Source organism: Phoxinus phoxinus (genome assembly GCF_949152265.1).
Source record: "Phoxinus phoxinus genome assembly, chromosome: 16".
NCBI lineage: Eukaryota > Metazoa > Chordata > Actinopteri > Cypriniformes > Leuciscidae > Phoxinus > Phoxinus phoxinus.
Genome location: NC_136891.1, coordinates 12434309 through 12457867, shown reverse-complemented (window position 1 = coordinate 12457867; position 23559 = coordinate 12434309). Strand labels below are relative to the sequence as shown.

At 43.9% G+C, this 23559-nt stretch overlaps 1 protein-coding gene across 3 annotated transcripts in view; it reads left to right on the top strand.

The window, feature by feature from the left end:
• rars2 (arginyl-tRNA synthetase 2, mitochondrial) overlaps positions 1-23559 on the top strand; it is a 32245-nt gene that overhangs the window by 5293 nt on the left and 3393 nt on the right. For 2 of the 3 annotated variants that reach the window (XM_079638936.1, XM_079638937.1), the window contains 10 exons: positions 5081-5157; positions 5240-5398; positions 7423-7529; positions 8330-8425; positions 8501-8561; positions 8641-8717; positions 13759-13883; positions 19862-19929; positions 20124-20233; positions 22236-22331. In XM_079638936.1, coding sequence (XP_079495062.1) covers positions 5081-5157; positions 5240-5398; positions 7423-7529; positions 8330-8425; positions 8501-8561; positions 8641-8717; positions 13759-13883; positions 19862-19929; positions 20124-20233; positions 22236-22331 — 976 coding nt within the window. Of the gene's footprint in view, positions 1-5080; positions 5158-5239; positions 5399-7422; positions 7530-8329; positions 8426-8500; positions 8562-8640; positions 8718-13758; positions 13884-19861; positions 19930-20123; positions 20234-21241; positions 21447-22235; positions 22332-23559 lie in introns of those variants that run through there. The other variant, XM_079638938.1, reaches the window with a different exon arrangement.

The following is a 23559-nucleotide window of genomic DNA, read 5'->3' as shown; positions in this document are numbered from 1 at the left end:
AGAGAAATTCTGGTCCCTTCAGCCACCGCTCGCATGCAAGGAATTCTTCAGCACTTAGACCCCTGGATGCCTCATCTGCTGGATTAAGTCTTGTGCCAATGTGTCTCCACTGTGAAACACTCTATTGCTCACAAACGTATGAAACCTCCTTATCTCGTTTCCAATATACTTTAAAACAGTTGTGCTGTCTGTCCAGAATACTGATGGGTATAGATCCAGCTGCAACTCCCTCTTCAGCATCTTGTCCACCCGGACAGCCAGGACAGCAGCAGTCAGCTCAAGACGAGGAATTGTTGTTTGCTTTAAATACTGACATGATTTCTCTTACTCTCCATCCTGAGATATGATGCAGTTCCGTAGCCATACTCGCTGGCATCAGATAAGTGATGCAACTGCAGGTGAGTAGGTGTTCCAAAGTCCTTTGGCTTGATGCACCGGTCCACTGTGAGCTCAGTGATGTTATGGAGATTAGCCAACCATTTGGACCACTGCTCAGAGAAGACATGAGGCATGCTGGCATCCCAGCCGATGTTCAGTCTACTCATCTCCTGCAGCCTTTCAACAGGCAAAGTAAATGATGCAAGAAAATCCAAAGGGTCATAGATAGACGACACCACAGACAATATGCCACGTATTGTATGTGGGCGCTCCTCTATAGCTATCCTAAAGGTCAGAACGTCTGCATGCACCAATGAAGACCAAGAGCTGTTTCGACAGGAATTCCCTTTTGATCCAGGTTAAGCCCCTTGGTGGTCTTGGAGCACTATGACTCAGGAATACTAGCCACGACTTCACTGCTGTTGCTTGTTCACATCAACAGGCGGAATCCTCCCTTCGCACAGGCTTCAGTCAATTCATGCACCATTTGTATGGTTTTAGCCTCCGATGACACAGATTTTAAACAAATCACCCATGTAGAAATTTTGGAGTATTGTGTTCAGAACACTGGGTTCAAAGTTGTCTTTGTAGTCTCACACAATTCTCCGCAGTGCATAATTCGCACAACTGAGCGAAGACCGGGCCCCAAAGAGGTGAACTCTCATCCTGTATTGCATGGAAGCTTGTCTTGTATCGCCATCAGGATACCACAAGAAGCGTAAAAAGTCTGTGTGCTCCAGTCTTACCCTCACCTGATGGAACATTGCTTGAATGTCTGCCATCAGCGCTACACGTTCCTGTCTAAACCTGGTAAGTATGCCAAGGAAGGTGCTTGTGAGGTAAGGCCCCTGCAACAGCTGTGAATTCAATGAAATTCCTTTAACCATAGCAGCACAGTCAAAGACAACTCTAAGGGTTTTCTTTTTCGGATGGTATACCCCATGATAGGGAATATACCACACCTTGCCGTCAGCTCGCTTCAACTGCTGATGTGGTACAAGCTCAGCATAACCCTTTTCAATGACTTCGGAGAGGAAAGCTGTGTACTCTTGATGATAATCTTTGTTGTTCTTGAACTTCCTGTGAAGACTTAAAACGCTGCTCTGCGATGCTGTGGTTATTTGGCAAGACGATTTCAGCCTTAAAAGGCAGGATTTCTGGAAATGCAAATATCGTCAGATTTTTCATTGAAATCCCGATTGTATTGGGCAACCAATAAGTCTTGTAGCTTGGCGACTGAGATCCTATTGGCAGTGACAGCAGGACGGCCCATCTTGCCTTTACATGTCTCACCACCTCTCACCAGACCATTCACGACCCACCCCAGTAGAGTCCTGACAGCATATGGTCCTATGCCTTGGCTATTTATTATTTCCCATGGTTCCATGAGCTTCGGCGCATTGGTGCCTATCAGCAATTTCACCTCTGCCTCAAAACTGGGAACTGTAATGCCTGTTGAGTGAGAATATTATTTCTGCTCACAGGCATGGTCCTCTGAGTGTAGACTTAAGTCCAGGAAGTTTTCTTCATTCAAGCCAGAAACCTCGAGACCACTAAGCAAGAATGTGTCTACAGACCTCTCATGGCCAAGAGAACGAAGAAGAATGCTAGTCTTGACTCCTGAAAGATTCAGTTTTCTCATGAGATGTTGGGTACAGAAAGAAGCTGAACTCCTAGGGTCTAGAAAGGCATAGGTGTTCATAATTGTGCTCCCGGACTTGGCCTTCACCTGTACAGGCACAATAGAGAGAACACATTCATCACTTCTGGCCCCAGTATGGCCACATGTCTCCAATGACACAGATGCATTATTGACTGACACTTCCTGTGTTTTAGATTTGATGTGTAGGACAGTTGAATATGTTTATGTTTACATATATCACATGTCAAAGGCTTGTCACATTCCCTGCTCATATTCACCTCTCCTCACACAGCTGAAACACATTCTGCCTACTTTCAAAGCCTCCAATTTCTCCCTGTGTGTAATCTCATCAAGCTGTGAACACTTCTCCACTAAATGCTGGCTCTTTCACACACAGCATGACTCTTCGTCATTCTTTTGTGAAACTGGCCCTCTGCGCTGTTGGTGCCAAGCTGCTGATGTGGTTGATCCTGAGTCAGTATTGATGGCAGCAACAGTAGCTTGGCCTCTTCCGGTATGTCTACTCTTTGGTTTAGAGAAAGGGTCTGGTGGTGTACCCTGTAGGTCACCAAAGAGAGGATCAGACAGAATCTTTACCTGACAGTCAATGAAGGCTACAAAGTCTGGGAATATAGCTCTGTAACCACGGTGCTCCTGTAGCTCCCAGGCGACAGACCTCCATTTTCCCCTCAGTTTATATGGCAACTTCATCATTATCAGGCGTAGATTGGATGGCACATTCAACTCCTCCGTTGCTCAAGGTAATAAAGACATTCTTGTTTATCTGTAGTTTTCCTTTCAATCGCTTGCTCAACAGCTCTAATGAAAGCAGCATACTTAATTGAGTACTTAATAGACATTTCTTCACATCAAACACAGTTTGAGATGTCCTTTTCCCAGAAAGAACCTCATTAATCCTCTGCTTAATTTTATTAGCTTTATTAACTAGACTTTTTTGCATATTTTCGAACAACATTCATTTTCTTATGCGTTTCCCCGAGTCATCAACAGCAACACTAGACATATTAGAAATATAATTTTCGTCTGTAGCCACAGAAGCAATTTTGGCTCTATCGAGCAAAGTTTCTTCCTCTGTCCTCATTTTTATGCATTAAGCGCGTCATGTTCAAAGCGCTCAATGAAAACAGCACAATTAACTTTACTTATGCAGAGGCAACCAACAGCACGCACAACACAGCACTTTCAATTTTACGAAGCAACAACACTGAAACAGTCTTTCATTTCAATTTTGAGAGTCCACCTTTTTCCAATTCCATCAGCAGAAATATATGAAAGCGTACCCACCAGCTTTCCGTGTTTGCGGTCTGAGTGAGGACTTACAAGTGTTTAAATTATGACTTCCAAGCTCCGCGACAGGCAAGCAATCCAAATGATCAGGACACTCCTGTCCAGTTCAGAAACATATCCAAAACGGAAAGGAATCGGTTCTTACTTTGCATAGATGGCATGGTGTTCTCAACGTGTAGAAAATCCTGAGTCCAAACATTTAGCAGCCATATCACCCTGTAGCCCAAGACTGGTTGCCCACTGAAGCTAAGCAGGGCTGAGCCTGGTTTGTACCTGGATGGGAGACTCCTGGGAAAACCAGGTTGCTGCTGGAAGAGGTGTTAGTGAGCCCAGCAGGGGGCGCTCACCCTGTGGTCTGTGTGGGTCCTAACGCCCCAGTATAGTGACGGGGAAACACTATACTGTCAAAGAGCACCGTCCTTTGGATGAGACGTAAAACCGAGATCCTGATGGCACTTCTCGTAAAGAGTAGGGGTGTAACCCCGGTGCCCTGGCCACATTCCATTGAATTGGCTCTATCACTCTCTCTCCTTTCTCCACTGGTGTGTGGTGAGTGCACTGGAGCCGTTGTACTGTGGCTGCCGTCGCATCATCCAAGTAGATGCTGCACGCTGGTGGTGGTTGAGGAGAGAACCCGATATGATTGTAAAGCGCTTTGGGTGTACAGTAGTACATATGCAGGTCTGCTGGTGTTATTGAGTGTGATGGTGTGATGCTGATGGTGTGTGCAGGTCTGCTGGTGTTATTAGGGGTGATGCTGATGGTGTGATGTCGATGGTGTGTGCAGGTGTGCTGGTGTTATTGAGTGTGATGCTGATGGTGTGATGTCGATGGTGTGTGCAGGTGTGCTGGTGTTATTGAGTGTGATGTTGATGGTGTGATGTTGATGGTGTGTGCAGGTCTGCTAGTGTTATTGGGGGTGATGCTGATGGTGTGTGCAGTGATGCTGATGGTGTGTGCAGGTCTGCTAGTGTTATTGGGGGTGATGCTGATGTTGTGTGCAGTGATGCTGATGGTGTGTGCAGGTCTGCTAGTGTTATTGGGGGTGATGCTGATGTTGTGTGCAGTGATGCTGATGGTGTGTGCAGTGATGCTGATGGTGTGTGCAGGTCTGCTAGTGTTATTGGGGGTGATGCTGATGGTGTGTGCAGTGATGCTGATGGTGTGTGCAGGTCTGCTAGTGTTATTGGGGGTGATGCTGATGTTGTGTGCAGTGATGCTGATGGTGTGTGCAGGTCTGCTAGTGTTATTGGGGGTGATGCTGATGTTGTGTGCAGTGATGCTGATGGTGTGTGCAGTGATGCTGATGGTGTGTGCAGGTCTGCTAGTGTTATTGGGGGTGATGCTGATGGTGTGTGCAGTGATGCTGATGGTGTGTGCAGGTCTGCTAGTGTTATTGGGGGTGATGCTGATGTTGTGTGCAGTGATGCTGATGGTGTGTGCAGGTCTGCTAGTGTTATTGGGGGTGATGCTGATGGTGTGTGCAGTGAATGCTGATGGTGTCTGCAGGTCTACTGGGGGTGATGCTGATGGTGGTATGTTGATGGTGTGATGCTGATGGTGTGTGCAGGTCTGCTGGTGTTATTGGGGGTGATGCTGATGGTGTGATGTTGACTGTGTGATGTTGATGGTGTGATGCTGAAGGTGTGATGCTGATGGGTTGATGCTGATGGTGTGATGCTGTGATGTTGATGGTGTGATGCTGATGGTGTGATGTTGATGCTGATGATGTGATGTTGATGGTGTGTGCAGGTCTGCTGGGCGCAGGCTTTGAGCGCTTCGGCTCTCAGGAGAAGCTGAAGACGCAGCCGCTGGAGCATCTGTTTGAGGTCAGAGGCGTGTGTGTGTTCATGTGCCCTGGTCCTGGCGGGACGTGCTGGAAGACTCATCTGTGTTCCCTCGTTGCTGCAGGTGTACGTGCAGGTGAACCGCGAGGCCGAGTGTGACGAGAGCGTGCGTTCGGCGGCCGCTGGGTTTTACAGGCGTCTGGTGCAGCGGGAGGATCAGGCTCTGGCCCTGTGGACACAGTTTCGGGAGATCACTGTGCTCGAGTACAAACGCATCTATCAGGTAACTTCATCATAACATGCGTGTCTAACTGTGTTCCGTGCCTGGGTCAACTTTGTTCGGACCAAGTGCACTGACTTCAGTGCTGCTTCGGTATCCAAGACTTCGGTCATTTGCAGCGCCCGTTTCACTAAGAAGGACTATGCGGTTGGAGATCTCATGAGTTATAAAATGGGATTTAAAACCCGAGTGAGACTGGTAGCTGATGCGGTGCCTACGGTGTATGCTACTGTAGTAGAAGCAGTCGATCGCGCCCGCGCCCCTCTCTCTCTCCCACACACACACACACACACACACACACACACACACACACACACACACACACATACACACACACACACACACACACACACAAACCAACATATTCCAGCATTGCAATCTTGACACCGCAGCCTGTTCATTATAGCCACGGAGCTGTAGAGCTAAGGCGGAGCTACAGATTAGGTGTCCCTAAATAACCCGCGTATAACAGTAGTTCCGCATTAATTAATTTGCACACAAGTTTTATTTATTTTTATACCGTGTATTCTCCGTGTATATTCATGCACCGAACCGTGACGCCCGTACCGTTTCGGTTCAATACGAATACATGTACCGTTCCACTAAGTTATGCCTATACTTACAAGACACCTGACCAACTCTCCACTGGTTCTCTTCACACCAGATATTTATGTTTCTTCGATAGGAATTATTTACATTTCTGTTTGGCTCCTCGTCTGTCTCCCGCCTGGGAGGCTCAAAATTGTATGGCTGTGGGCCATCGAGGGTTTGAGGGGGATTTAGGATCTCCTCAGACTCAAAACTCTCCATACTTGATTAGAACTGTGTTGGCACGTCTCCCTCATATGACGTCACAGCTCAGCTGTGTTTTAAAAATATGATCTTGACAGAAATGGCTATAAAGCTTATTGTAGGGCAGTTTTATAGTAATAATTTTAATGATAATTACATTTTCACTCAGACATCTAAACCTTATTTAATATATCTAAAAAAAAATTTAACCTGACATACACACTTTAAAATACTGAACATAATTCACCATAACAAACTAACAGAAAAAGAAATGTGACCTTGCTCTGATCCAGAAACACACTTTCAGTGATATAATTGTTTCTACTCTCATTTGTTTTTGGGGAAAAAAAAAGTTAACTGTGTCTACCAAAAAAAACATTTAATTTATCTTTTATTAACATATGTATTTATACATTAAAGGAACACTTTTTTTGTAAATAGGCTAATTTTCCAACTCCCCTAGAGTTAAACAGTTGAGTTTTACCATTTTCAGCCGATCTCTGGGTCTGGCGGTAGCACTTTTAGCATAGATTAGCATAGATCATTGAATCTGATTAGACCGTTAGCATCTCTCTCAAAAAAATGCCCAAAGAGTTTCGATATTTTTCCTATTTAAAACTTGACTCTTCTGTTGTTACATTGTGTACTAAGACCGACAGAAAATTAAAAGTTGTGATTTTCTAGGCCGATATGACTAGGAACTATACTCTCATTCCTGCGTAATAATTAAGGAACAGATTCAATGATATATGCTAAGCTATGCTAAAAGTGCTACAGCCAGACCCAGAGATCGGCTGAATGGATTCAAAAACGGTAAAACTCAACTGTTTAACTCTAGAGCAGTTGGAAAATGAGCCTATTTCCAAAAAAGTGGAGTGTTCCTTTAAATAATTAAGAGAAAAAAAAATGAAATGAACTGAGTGATCTGTCACGCTCAATGAAAACCTCATATGTTGTTTGAATTTAATGTGTTGAGCACTGAAAGTTTTCTGTGGAGTAAATAGAGCGAAATCTAGAGGAGGATTTGTGCAGAGCCAGTAGTATAGCATATGCTAGACTTGTGCAGAGATAAACAAAAAAAAAGTTTTTTTTCTTTTCTTTCCACCAGTGTGCTAGTCTCAGCACTAACATATTGTTGCTTTACCCGCTTCTATTGTTCTCCTTATTTGTAAGTGGCATTGGAAAAAAGATGTTTCTGTTAAGTGATTAAACCAAGGGTGTGTGTCCTCTCTCAGCGTTTAGGAGTTGACTTTGACCATTACTCTGGAGAGTCTCTTCATGACGGTCAGACTCAGAGTGTGCTGGATGAGCTGACGACCCAACGCCTGCTGAAGACCTCAGAGTACAGCTCCTTCTGAACACAACACATGCTTTCCTGCACTCATGCAACATCTGTGTGTTTCAATCGCATGCATCCATCTGATGACATGCTGTCCTGCACTCCTGCATACACTCAACATCTATCCGTCTGATTACAGTTTCAACATAAACTAATAAACTTAATCTAATGCACAAGTGAAACGGGTTAGATTATTGCATCATTGCATAGTTTATTATTAACTATTTGCATTTGATTGATTTTATTTAAGTCATATATTCAAATTGCATTTATTCAAACTGCTTAGAATAAGCTTACATATTTTCATTTTGAAAACAATTGCATTCATTAAGTTAAAAAGAATAATTATGGTTAAAATGACTATGACTTTGAAACGGTCAATATTCAGTTAGATAAAATTGAGATTGAAACTAATTGGATTTACTGATAATAAATATAGAAATCTGGTTATTGTGTATTTAAAGTCCCTCTGCATCAATAACTTCATCCCTTAAAACTAATCTTTGATTATCGAAATGACACATTTAAAGTTTTTTTTCCTGTGAAAATAATTTCTTCATGCCTTAAAATAGTTTGACTATTAACTCTACACTCTTGCTTCATTTAGTATGCACAGAACCATGAATATGCAATTTATAATAATTTATGTTAAATCCATAATCTAAATGGATGGATATTTTATATGCAATTACCGGTACATATATCTTACATTTAGTTAATAAATAAAGCTAATATTTAGTTAAACTGTTTGTTAAATGTGTGTGATTGTCTGCGGTGGCTGACTGTGATTGGTTGTTGCACAGGAAGGGCACGGGTGTGGTGGATCTGTCTGGGACGGGCGACATGTCGTCTTATGCCACATTAGTGCGCAGTGATGGGACGTCCCTGTACCTCACCAGGTGTGTGTCTCACACGCACGCGCATTGAGTTTAATGCGGCGTCTCGTGACGGATCTCCCTTCTGTGTGCTTTCAGAGACGTGGCGGCAGCGCTGGACAGGAAGCAGAGATTTGGCTTTGATGAGATGATCTATGTGGTAAGAACGGTCATGAATCTGCTGAGTCATGTGACCCATCCAGCGTCTGCATCTGCTCAGTCTTCGTTCCCTCTTTCAGACAGATAAGAGTCAGACCGTCCACTTCCAGCAGCTCTTTCACATCCTGGCAGCCATGGGACACCAGTGGGCTGAGAGGTACACACACGCACACATGCACGCACGTCTGGTTCACTATCTTTGTGGGGACTCTCCATAGGCGTAATGGTTTTTATACTGTACAAACTAGGGATGTCCAGATCCGATCACGTGATCGGAAATCGGGCCCGATCACGTGGTTTCAGACTCGATCGGAATCGGACGTTACCTCCCGATCAGGACTCGGATATATATGTAATGTATATATATTCTCATTATTTTTTAACACATCTATAGTTATGCGATGGCACAGAGTTAGACCCTTTTGACTCCACACAGAAACAGCAACGCGTGCGGCATGACATCACTTTGTTGACATCACCAAAAGTGAAGAATTTATGTTATTTATTACTTGATTGTTTAAGCTACCTCACAGAAGTGCTCTGTTTGTTAACAGAGTTGTTGAATGTTAAAATAAGGTGAATTAAATAAAAAATAAGGAACATCCTGGATCTGTTTTTTCGCTCTTCTTTATTCTTTTTTTATGTACGTATTATAGAAGTATCGGATCGGGACTCGGTATCGGTATACTCAAAAATGACTCGGACTCGGACTCGAGGGCAAAAAAACCTGATCGGGACATCCCTAGTACAAACTGTATATTCTGTCCCCTTACACTAACCCTAACCCTACCCCTAAACCTACCAGATGCTGGGTATTTTAGACAGTTCACATTAGCGAGTTGCCTATGGCTAATAATAAATACGACTACTTTATCTGATCTTCTTTAACTTCTGAACTTCTTTAAAGCTACAATATGTAATTTTTTCGCCGCTAGGGGTCGCTAACCTCTTACAATAACAAAGGCGTAGGTTGATGACGCATAAGCGGAATGATGGAACTTGTCGTCAAGCCGATGGATCTAATAATGTTTATGGATGAGTGAATGCATTGATGTTTTTAACATGAATGTGGTATGAAGCAGGGCGCGATTGCTAATGAGAGACAGATATCAGCGCCACACGCTAGTCCCGCGGATATTAAGGAAGGACATTTCATTCTTTCGAACTAACGTACCCGCAAGTGCTGGACACAGGTCAGTTTATTAGACGAATTAAACTTGTGAGGTAACGCAGCGCTGTTTCACTCGCTCTACACTATCACACTAAACTGTATTTGAGTGTGGTGAAAGTTATAATGTTATTATGTGTGTTAGTTTGTCTGTATGAGACTAGCAGTCAGCTAGATCAACAGTAGAATAACATACAGATCATATTCTAACATTTCATCATGTTGAGAGGTATATAACATTGATTAGTTTTATGTACATTTGCTCACCTGTCTAATAAAGTACATGCAAGAGTACATGCAAGAGTGCTCTGTCAAGTCGAAGTTTGTCACAGACGTGGAGTTCTCGGCATCTCGAAAACGCCACGCCGATATTGATCCTCGTTTTCGTTCTCCTTTTGTCATGAAGTCTGCAGGCCATGATAGTCCATAATTTTTTTACGAAACAACAACAGCGTGAGCGTAACGCAGTTATCCACGTCTGTCGCCATGGTTACTATGGCAGTACAAGCGGAAACCAGGGATAACGTGGATATTACGTCATTGACAGGCGACAAGTGAACATGGACGAGCCATTATTTAAAATTCGAATTTCTCTGAAATTAAAAATCTTCAACTACAGGAAATATATCACACTGTGCAAGTGATTTTTGGATAATTTATTATAAATTCGTACATGTTGTACTTTAACTTAAAGGAGAACTCCAGCTCAAAATGAACCTTTGGTCTAATTACACATTGTTACCTAGTCAACCGTTATCTGAGATTTGTTTTCATGATTATCGAATGTAAATAGTTTTATCTCTAAAAACAGTTTAGCCTATAACGCTAGTATATGGGGCGTAGAGTAATGACAAATAAAAATCGCTTGTTAATACCACTAACAAGGCTCAAAATAGCCCCACACTAACACGGTAGCATAATGAGGGTCCCTACCTTCAAACCGAAGCATTGAGAACTTTGACAGTGTCCAGACAGTTTAATAAGAAGATATTTTATACATACAGTCAACTTCACATATACAAGCAGAAGCCATCTTAGAAAAACAGACTCGATCAGTCGATCAACGAAACGCCGATCTAAATGCGCTGGACCATATGAGATTCTACACAGTTCAGCGCATTTGGATCGGCGTTTCGTTGATCGACTGATCGAGTCTGTTTTTCTAAGATGGCTTCTGCTTGTATATGTGAAGTTGACTGTATGTATAAAATATCTTCTTATTAAACTGTCTGGACACTGTCAAAGTTCTCAATGCTTCGGTTTGAAGGTAGGGACCCTCATTATGCTACCGTGTTAGTGTGGGGCTATTTTGAGCCTTGTTAGTGGTATTAACAAGCGATTTTTATTTGTCATTACTCTACGCCCCATATACTAGCGTTATACTAGCGTTATAGGCTAAACTGTTTTTAGAGATAAAACTATTTACATTCGATAATCATGAAAACAAATCTCAGATAACGGTTGACTAGGTAACAATGTGTAATTAGACCAAAGGTTCATTTTGCGCTGGAGTTCTCCTTTAAGCAAATGCTGCAAATACACATTTAGTTAACAAAACGAAACCATGCGCATTTTAATGCTCATGAATGAAGGGAAACGAAGAATAGGCTACACCCGCATGCCTCCGCTCATCCTTGGTGTCTTGATATGTTGGGATCTTTGCCTCCAGTCAATGATGTCACTTTGAGGGTGGCGTGGCCAGGCCCGCTGAACATGCCCCAGTTCCTTGACTCCACCCCCATGTCAAAACCATAAAGTGAAACACAGAAAAGTGTAGCGCAAAGAGAAAATGGTGTCTTAAGCTTCTTTTAAAACTGTCATTGATTTTTGCAATTAATTATCTTATTTTTTATTTTGTGCTGCTTGTGATCAAAAAACCTTTAACTCTAATATGTAAACAAAATCAAATAATAATATTGATCTTGGGTTTATCCAATGTCCAGATTTCTTCTAGATTTCTTTGGAAACATATGCCAATTAGAGCATATTTAATTAGATCATGCCTCATTTGCATAATTATATTTCAGAACTTGTAATACTTGAACTTGTAATACAATGTTTTTTTTAGCATTTCTTAATGTAATCAGTGAACAGCAAGTATGATGATATCTATTAGTTAAAGTGTTTATCTTATTCACACGTGGTGTCTTTACTTAATGCTTTAAAATAGTATATCGTGGCTCATGGCATTCATTAATGGCCCGCGGCTTCAGTTTCCGTCAGCTGACTGACTAAACATCATTATTGCTTCTCAAACACAGATCAGTGGATAACCTTCCCCTTCACACACCTTCTCAAAATATACCTTCATCAAACATAATGGCTGTAAAAAGTAGTAATTCTCTCGTTTGACACACCTACTGACTAAATACCTCGCAGTATTATGTGTGTCAGATGTTGCTTTTTTAAAAGAACAAGAAACACTCTGGTTACCAGCTTTTAGATCCGACACTAAAAGACAATAAAGATCAATATATTTTCACATGGTTGCTACTGAAACAGATCATTAGATCCTTTCTAAGGTTTCATTTGTTAAGGTTAGTTAACTCATTAACTAAAAAGAACTAACAATGAGCAAGCATGTTTTTTTAAGCATTTATTAACCTTTGTTCATCTAAATATCAAAAATTAAATTAGAATATGACAAGTTTCCATCTCATAATTAACATTTACATTTAATCATTTACCAGACAAATAATTTATCCAATGCGACATACAAATGAGGAGAACAATAGAAGCAGGGGAAGTGTGGATGAGAGCAGAGAAGACAGGTGAGAGTGAGCGAAGGTTTATCCGAAAGGTGACCTGTGACTGAGGGCTAGGGCTGTGCCGGTGTTGTGCCGAATTTCAACCCCCGCCAAATTATTACCCTAGCATTGGTAGATTTAGGATTAGGGGTGGAGTTAGGATTAGGCAATCAGGTACTGACTTCAACGAGGGGGGTGATAATTTGGCACAACACCAGTAAACTTGACCACGTCGAAGGTGATTATAAACATTTCTTCCTTTGGTTCGTGGAAGATAACATATGCTCTTTATGGAGCTAAAAGAGTCTCAAAGATAAATGCACACACTACATTCACATATGCACACACAGGATTTATACATGCACACACATGATTCATAAATACACACACAGGATACACAAATGCGCACAAAATTCACAAATGCACACACAAAATTTAAAAAGCACAGAAGATTCACAAATGCATACAAAATTCACAAATTCACACAAAATTCATAAATACACACACAATTCAGAAATACAGACACAATTTACAAATGCACTCAAGATTCAGAAATGCACAGGGCAAGATTCAGACGTGTATTTCTGATGCAAACACAAATATATATTGATTTACAAACTGCTTGCGGTCTGTGAACTTCACTGCATTTGTGTGTGAATTTTGAGACTCCCTTGACTTGGCTTGACACACAAATGTGTTTTTTTAAACCAGGAATGATCAGCAACCAATCAGATATCTCCCTTGGTTTAGCCAATCACAAGAACGCACCCCGCGTGGGGGATTGTTTACTCATAAGCCAATCACGTGAATGCGTTCACACAGCGCGATATGCATGTGGCGCGGGCGCGGTGGAGTTCTGTCTGTCAGTTGGTTGAGACATAGACATCATATAGATAGACACCCTATCGACCGCTACTGTATGGGAAGCCAAACAAACCAAAAGTGGGACGAGACAGCGGGGGTTTACAGAGCTCGCGCCGCGCTGACATGTCATCTGCGCGGTTCAATGGTCCGAGCCGCGCGGCCGACTCGTCAGCGCAGCGCGGACGTGTTTCCTAGCGACAACCAATGGGCAGCGCGGCGCGAACAATCCTCACCAGCGCTGCACTGATCAAACAGCGCAGCGCAAACCATACATGCAAATAAATGTACAATAAAGAAACCCCAGCTTCCTTACAAAAAATTGGTTCCATAGGCATTTCAAAGATGGCCGCCGAGAGAAATGACTTGCCTTAAAGGGACTTTGGTATCTGACTGAGTGTGTGTGTGTGTGTGTGCGACAGGTGTCGTCATGTGGCATTCGGTCTGGTGCAGGGAATGAGCACGCGCCGCGGGGAGGTGGTGTTCCTGGAGGACGTGCTGGAGGAGGCGCGGAGCCGCATGATCAACAACATGAGGCAGTCCAGAAGTGAGTCTGACCACGCCCTCATTCTAGAGCTACACTCCACCAGATCACGAGCTGCGTCACCTCATGACCTGCGTCACCCCCTCATTCTAGAGCTACACTCCATCATATCACGAGCACTGATGACCTGCGTCACACCCTCAATATAGAGCTACACTCCACCAGATCACAAGCACTGATGACCTGCGTCCCACCCTCATTCTAGAGCTACAGTCCATCAGATCACAAGCACTGATGACCTGCGTCACGCCCTCATTCTAGAGCTACCCTCCATCATATCACGAGCACTGATGACCTGCGTCACACCCTCATTATAGAGCTACACTCCACCAGATCACAAGCACTGATGACCTGCGTCCCACCCTCATTCTAGAGCTACACTCCACCAGATCACGAGCACTGATGGCCTGTGTCACGCCCTCATTCTAGAGCTACACTCCTCCAGATCACAAGCACTGATGACCTGCGTCACGCCCTCATTCTAGAGCTACACTCCACCAGATCACGAGCACTGATGACCTGCGTCACGCCCTCATTCTAGAGCTACACTCCACCAGATCACAAGCACTGATGGCCTGCGTCACGCACTCATTCTAGAGCTACACTCCTCCAGATCACGAGCACTGATGACCTGCGTCACGCCCTCATTCTAGAGCTACACTCCACCAGATCACAAGCACTGATGACCTGCGTCACACCCTCATTCTAGAGCTACACTCCACCAGATCACGAGCACTGATGACCTGCGTCACGCCCTCATTCTAGAGCTACACTCCACCAGATCACAAGCACTGATGACCTGCGTCACGCCCTCATTCTAGAGCTACACTCCACCAGATCACAAGCACTGATGACCTGCGTCACGCCCTCATTCTAGAGCTACACTCCACCAGATCACAAGCACTGATGACCTGCGTCACGCCCTCATTCTAGAGCTACACTCCACCGGATCACAAGCACTGATGACCTGCGTCACGCCCTCATTCTAGAGCTACACTCCACCGGATCACAAGCACTGATGATCTGCGTCCCACCCTCATTCTAGAGCTACACTCCACCAGATCACAAGCACTGATGATCTGCGTCCCACCCTCATTCTAGAACTACACTCCACGAGATCACAAGCACTGATGACCTGCGTCACGCCCTCATTCTAGAGCTACACTCCACCAGATCACAAGCACTGATGATCTGCGTCACGCCCTCATTTTAGAGCTATACTCCACCAGACCATGAGCACTGATGACCTGCGTCACGCCCTCATTCTAGAGCTATACTCCACCAGACCACGAGCACTGATGACCTGCGTCACGCCCTCATTCTAGAGCTACACTCCACCAGATCACGAGCACTGATACCTGTCACGCCCTCATTCTAGAGCTACACTCCTCCAGATCACGAGCACTGATGACCTGCATCACGCCCTCATTCTAGAGCTACACTCCACCAGACCATGAGCACTGATGACCTGCGTCACGCCCTTATTCTAGAGCTACTCTCCACCAGACCACGAGCACTGATGACCTGCGTCACGCCCTCATTCTAGAGCTACACTCCACCAGACCATGAGCACTGATGACCTGCGTCACGCCCTCATTCTATAGCTACTCTCCACCAGACCACGAGCACTGATGACCTGCGTCACGCCCTCATTCTAGAGCTACACTCCTCCAGATCACGAGCACTGATGACCTGCGTCACGCCCTCATTCTAGAGCTACACTCCTCCAGATCACGAGCACTGATGACCTGCGTCACGCCCTCATTCTAGAGCTACTCTCCACCAGACCACGAGCACTGATGACCTGCGTCACGCCCTCATTCTAGAGCTACACTCCATCAGATCACGAGCACTGATGACCTGCGTCACGCCCTCATTCTAGAGCTACTCTCCACCAGACCACGAGCACTGATGACCTGCGTCACGCCCTCATTCTAGAGCTACACTCCACCAGATCACAAGCACTGATGACCTGCGTCCCACCCTCATTCTAGAACTACACTCCACCAGAGCACGAGCACTGATGACCTGCGTCATGCCCTCATTCTAGAGCTACACTCCATCAGATCACGAGCACTGATGACCTGCGTCACGCCCTCATTCTAGAGCTACACTCCATCAGATCACGAGCACTGATGACCTGCGTCACGCCCTCATTCTAGAGCTACACTCCACCAGACCACGAGCACTGATGACCTGCGTCACGCCCTCATTCTAGAGCTACACTCCACCAGATCACGAGCACTGATGGCCTGCGTCACGCCCTCATTCTAGAGCTACACTCCACGAGATCACAAGCACTGATGACCTGCGTCACGCCCTCATTCTAGAGCTCTACACTCCACCAGATCACGAGCACTGATGACCAGCGTCATGCCCTCATTCTAGAGCTACACTCCACCAGACCACGCGCACCGATGACTTGCGTCACGCCCTCATTCTAGAGCTACACTCCATCAGATCACGAGCACTGATGACCTGCGTCACGCCCTTATTCTAGAGCTACTCTCCACCAGACCACGAGCACTGATGACCTGCGTCACGCCCTCATTCTAGAGCTACACTCCACCAGACCATGAGCACTGATGACCTGCGTCACGCCCTCATTCTATAGCTACTCTCCACCAGACCACGAGCACTGATGACCTGCGTCACGCCCTCATTCTAGAGCTACACTCCTCCAGATCACGAGCACTGATGACCTGCGTCACGCCCTCATTCTAGAGCTACACTCCTCCAGATCACGAGCACTGATGACCTGCGTCACGCCCTCATTCTAGAGCTACTCTCCACCAGACCACGAGCACTGATGACCTGCGTCACGCCCTCATTCTAGAGCTACACTCCATCAGATCACGAGCACTGATGACCTGCGTCACGCCCTCATTCTAGAGCTACTCTCCACCAGACCACGAGCACTGATGACCTGCGTCACGCCCTCATTCTAGAGCTACACTCCACCAGATCACAAGCACTGATGACCTGCGTCCCACCCTCATTCTAGAACTACACTCCACCAGATCACGAGCACTGATGACCTGCGTCATGCCCTCATTCTAGAGCTACACTCCATCAGATCACGAGCACTGATGACCTGCGTCACGCCCTCATTCTAGAGCTACACTCCATCAGATCACGAGCACTGATGACCTGCGTCACGCCCTCATTCTAGAGCTACACTCCACCAGACCACGAGCACTGATGACCTGCGTCACGCCCTCATTCTAGAGCTACACTCCACCAGATCACGAGCACTGATGGCCTGCGTCACGCCCTCATTCTAGAGCTACACTCCACGAGATCACAAGCACTGATGACCTGCGTCACGCCCTCATTCTAGAGCTCTACACTCCACCAGATCACGAGCACTGATGACCAGCGTCATGCCCTCATTCTAGAGCTACACTCCACCAGACCACGCGCACCGATGACTTGCGTCACGCCCTCATTCTAGAGCTACACTCCATCAGATCACGAGCACTGATGACCTGCGTCACGCCCTCATTCTAGAGCTACACTCCACCAGATCACGAGCACTGATGACCTGTGTCACGCCCTCATTCTAGAGCTACACTCCATCAGATCACGAGCACTGATGACCTGCATCACACCCTCATTCTAGAGCTACACTCCACTAGATCACGACCACCGATGACTTGCGTCACACCCTCATTCTAGAGCTACACTCCACCAGATCACGAGCACTGATGACCTGTGTCACGCCCTCATTCTAGATCTACTCTCCTTCATAGTTTGCACACGTGCTCTGCAACAATCCGATGACGGCTGGGTTTTTAGTGGGAGATACTGTGAATTAATTTGTGATTTTATTTGTGACCCTTTGCATATTTGAGGGGTTCTCAGAAGCAGAAGTCGTCATAGTATAACAAATAATACAAGCGTTCTCATTACCAGTAGCAAAATAAAAAAACCTATTAGACAAAAGATTTTTTTTTTTGTGAGATTGATTGAGAAATATGTCAAATATGCCATCAATGTTGCCTTGTGTTGAAATATGCTGTTGTGTTAGAAACACTCACAGCAGTGGTAACTATATACTATATATAGAGTAGTCAACATTTGAAGTGGATCAATGAAGTTCATACAATAGTACAATACAATGTTTATTTATAAAGCACATTTAAAAACGACCAAAGTGCTGTACAGGACAGAATAAAATAAAACATAAAACAACCAATAAAGGAACACACAACGATAGATAAACAATAATCGTACCTAAATCAAGGAGTAGTAAAAGCCAAAGAGAATAATGAAGACTTTAAAGAAGATTTGAAGGAGGAAACGGAGGGAGCTAATCTGATGTAGAGAGGTTCACTGTTCCAAAGTTTTGGGCCCGCAGTCGCAAAAGCGCGATCACCTCATTTATTAAAGGCCCCATGACAAGAAAATTTCCCTTTATGAGGTTTTTTAACATTAATATGAGTTCCCCTAGCCTGCCTATGGTCCCCCAGTGGCTAGAAATTTTGATGGGTGTAAACCAATCCTGCTCCGCTTTTGAGAAAATGAAAGCTCAGACGGGCCAATCTGGAATCTTCCCTATATGTCGTAATACGGGGAAAGGTTACCTCCCCTTTCTCTGCTTTGACCGCAAAGAGAATTTGTCCCGCCCATGAGAAAATGAGCAACGCGAGCGCGATATTGTTTTTTTCCTCGAGACACATCAGGCTTGCAAACGAGCGAAGCATGGCAGTTGCTCAGTGTTTGGAATGTACAAATGAACACAAAATTATTTTTTTTAGTTCCTTTATCCGAGCCTCTGAAGAACCAGTGGGTAATGTGAATTTCTGATGTGTAATTGTTCAAGTTCAGACAGATAAACTTTCTCTCAAAATCGTTCAATACTGTTTATGCATCAGTAAATCAAGCCAGTGACTAAAATATCAATTTTACATCGTTTCTCTTAGTAGGATGAAAATTATCTTATTTAAACTGTGATTAAAATATATAGAAGCGATCACAGAACAATCCCTTTCCAATCGCCCAAGCTGTCAATCACACAGCACGAGTTTATCTGGACACCTGCCAAAACTCGTTGTCAATGACGTTGTTACACTGCACAACGAAGCTCTTACTGCATTTGCATTGGTGAAAGCATTCGTGAGAGTGCAGAAACTGCGTTGCAATGATACGATCTTCATTCACGCGATCATTAGATCTGCTGAATGCCCATCACTGCAACCTTTTATGTGAAGGGAATAGATCTAAATACTTTAAAAACTTCTCATGATTTGTTAATCTCTATAGCTAGTAAAAATGTATAATAGCTGTAATAGTAAAAGTTTTTGAGAGAGATCCACATGTAACGGTAATGCTGGCTATTTCATATGCAAGCATGTCAGCCAATCACAGAAATGGGCGTTTACACTGAAGTCTCACAGCAGACACGCGTTCAAATCAGAGGCTAAAATCAGGCTAGGAAAAATGACTTTTATTTCTAAATTATGACAATTTTAAACTAAAATTTAAACTAAAATAACTAAAAAAACATACTAACATTGTAAGGGCACCCCAGGAAACATTATAAAATAATCCATGCCATGGGACCTTTAAGTCTGGATCTATGCACAATGAGTCGACCGTGATCATTGGATCTCAGAGTTCTAGAGGGAGTGTATGGACAGAGCAGATCGGTCAGGTACTGAGGGGCCAATTTGTTGAGTGCTTTATAAACCAATAATACAATTTTAAAATAAATTCTAAATTTGACTGGTTGCCAAAATAAAGTGAGTTAAAATAGTCTAGATGAGTTGTTACGAAAGCATGTACCACTGTTTGGAAGTTACTCTGGGATAAAAAGGGTTTCACGGTGCCAAGATGAAAAAAGCATGATTTTTACAAAGTACTGATCTGTTTATCAAATTTTAGGTTGTGGTCAAACAGAAAGCCGAGATTTCTAGCGCATTGACATCGCATGATGAACTGGTTTTGGTTAACTGGTGCTCTTTCTGTATGTTGTGTAGCTTCAAAAGTGCTGGAGGAGCCAGAACAGACGGCCGAGAAGATTGGGATCAGCGCTTTAATCATACAGGTACTCACGCACACACGCACGCACACACACACACACCTCTAAGTGCATTTCACTTCTGAAATGTGTGATTTATTGTGTGATCTGGCATAATTTCATATTGATTGTTGTCATATTCAGACTGAGTGTGTGTCATTTTTTTTATAGCCTTGGTTATATCGGTTTGTGTGCTGATGTTTATCTAATGTGTTTGTCAGGACTTCAAAGGGCCTCTGATGTCAGACTATAAATTTGATTGGGACAAAGTCCTGCAGGCTCAAGGAGACACGGGTGTGTTTCTGCAGTACACACATGCCCGACTCTGCAGGTACACACACACACACACACACACACACACACACACACACACACACACACACACACACACACACACACACACACACACACCTAATAGTATACTGTTACGGGCCTTAATCCATTTTAGCTCGTTTAGATCAAACACAAGGACCGAACATATCAGAAATCACAGACGATTGGGTAGCGTTTCTGACGTTAATCACGCCATGTTTTAATAAGAAATACAGTCAAGCACCTCAGGAGATGAACAATCAATAATCATAAATTAATCCAAATTAATAACACGGGTAGGGCAGCTACGAGAAAACAGGAACCCTTATCTACACCTATAGTTCCAGAGAGAGGTCTTACCTAACTCCCGAAATAATAGAAAACAGGTGAATCTTCCGGGCAACTGCTTACCTTCGCTGTACTAAATAAATAATAAAATGAACTAAGAAAATAACACCACTACCTGGTTTAAAGAATAAACTGAAGTTAGAAAACAATCATTAAAGTTGCTCCAGCATGGAGAGACAAGGCGATGAGTAATCCCGCCACGCGGCGAGAAACCCACAGCTGACAATCAAGCGCGCGAGCGAGATGGGCGGCGAGAAGCGATGAGAGCGAGAGAGAACGCCATCAACACAGTCTCGGCTTAAATAGCAGGAACTCCCATGTCGTCACTTCACTTCAGCTGTACAGGGAAAATCCCTTCTCGAGACTCCACCTACGAACTCGGATAAAAAAATAAAATAACACACCAACAGTTCAATATACATCCACGTAACATACAATGCATGAACTATTGAATATTGGTTTATATACAGATAGTTGCTATAATACCATTAGAAAACCTTTATACTGTGTTTACAAATGAGGATGACAACTAAAGGAGTTTTTGGGAGAGTTTAGCTCACTGGGTACACATTTTATTTAAACGACTGGAGCGGCTTGTTTCATGATGTTCAAATACTTGTAGTGCCCCTATTATGCTATTTTAAAAGGCTTCTAATTCTTTTGTTTTCTCCTACAACAGGTTTACATGCATCCAAAGTCGAAAAAACACTTTTAATTTTCTCATAATATCTACTGCAGCATCAGCTCTTTTCTCAGTGTCTGAAACAGTTCAAACAAAGATTGAGTCTCTCTAAACCCCTCCTTTCTGAGAGCCGACTCTGCTCTGATTGGTCAGAAGGTCCAGTCTGTTGTGATTGGTCTACTCTGCTCTGATTGGTCAGATGGTCCAGTCTGTTGTGATTGGTCTACTCTGCTCTGATTGGTCAGATGGTCCAGTCTGTTTTGATTGGTCTACTCTGCTCTGATTGGTCAGATGGTCCAGTCTGTTGTGATTGATCTGCTTTGCTCTAATTGGAACGATGGCGTGGGTTTTACCGTATCAATCATGAAACAGCGTCTTCTCGACATGAATAACACAAACCAAACTCTTCCAGTCTCAGATAAACTACAGTGTATGAGGGGCAAAGGAGATGCTGTTCAGCCAATCAAACCTATGTAGGACTGGAATTACTGATGTCTCGTTTCAGGCTGTTCAGATTCGTTCTTTCTTTTAAGAAGACAACAACTCTTTGTGATGTATCTGCACTTTAATTTGTAAAAAATTTGCAGACCTTTTCATTCACAAACAGCTGAACTACACTACATGAAAGGGAATTTACCAAAAAGCATAATAGGGGCACTTTAAATACATTTAAGACCCGCATCTCTGGAGTCAGTGATGCTGATTGGACAACATCTGTCTCTAATGGCTTTAATCTGTATATAATAGATGGTTGTGTCTGTCAGGTGAAGTGCTGTAATAGTTTCATGTGTCTCGTGTCACTCCAAACTGTCTGTCTTCTCACTTAAGGTCATTTAGTCTCTAATCTATATTAATTTATTTGGTAACATCCGGATGATGTCTATCCCAGTCCTGATGCACTGTTTATTTAGCGCTGCAGTAATGACCAGCTGGATGTGCAGATCTGGCTCATGAATGTGTTTGTGTAGCGTGGCTGTGTTTGTCTTCACAGTTTGCTGAGGAGACATGCGAGTGAGACGTACTCTTGCCGTGACGTCTCTCCTCTCATGGACAGCAGAAGTGTGTCAGTTCTCCAGCACCTGCTCAGGTGAGCGTCACTTTTATCACACATGCTTCACATACATAACACCACCACGCTGCTCTAAAGCCAGTGAAGCTGGTCCGACAACATCACTGGAGGAGGCAGGGACGCTCCACCCCGATAAATGTTGAATCGTATCGGTATGGAGACTATGAGTTGTTGTTTTTTAAAGCTCATCTATTCAGTTCACATCATATAAGTGATGAAATAATGAAGGAAAGAACAGTGGAATACATGCTGTCATGAGTTGTGCAATTGTTTTCCAGTAAACAGAAACACACTATAAAGTAGTTCCAGGTCTGTCAACATTTTTTCATCAATGGAAAGCACATCTCTCACACACACACACACACACACACACACACACACACACACACACACACACACACACACACCTACACACACACACACACACACACACACACACACACACACACACACACACGGAACACACACGGAACACACACACACGTTTTCCTGCTTGAATCTCCCTGTGCAGCCTAGCACCGATAAGAGTAACCCCCCTTAGGGTAAACAGAACAGAACCCCAACATGAATGTATTGCAGATATCATTAATTCAAGATTTTAAAGTACAACATAATTCGAGAATTTATTCTGATTCAAGGGGAATCAGAATGCCAAATCCTGACTGACGAGAGGAGGAGCTGGGGATGGAGGAGGGTAATTCGCTCCTGAGAAACGCCATAGCTGCTGATAATACGGAAGGAGCTTATATATGTATACAGTGATGGGTGTCGTATTCCTGTATAGGTAGACGTGGATCAGCTGATGCGAGCTTGACTAACGTGACCTGCCAGAACTGACGCTACGCTTGATATTCTCCATTGTTGCAGCTCCTCTCTTCCCAGTCTGTCAGTAACGCTGTTTAGTTCCTGTCTCTATGAAGTCCCTCCTGAAAAACACACTGTGCTCTGATTGGTCGGCTGGAGCAGTGTGTTGTGATTGGTTGAGCGCTTCGAGTGTGTTTGGGAAATGTCCCGCCCCTTACCATAACCGCCAGTTTAACACACTACAAACTCAACCAGGCCCCGCCCCTTTATTCTGCTTATTAATGATTATAATGAGGAATATTGTGACGTGTTCGTTCCCGGAAGAAACTCAAGACTACAATGGAGGCGTTTCAGGAGTTCAGAAACACTGACTCTGATATAGAGAATAACTCTCGTTTTCATGCTCAAACAGCAACATTACACACTATAGAAAGATTAAAAA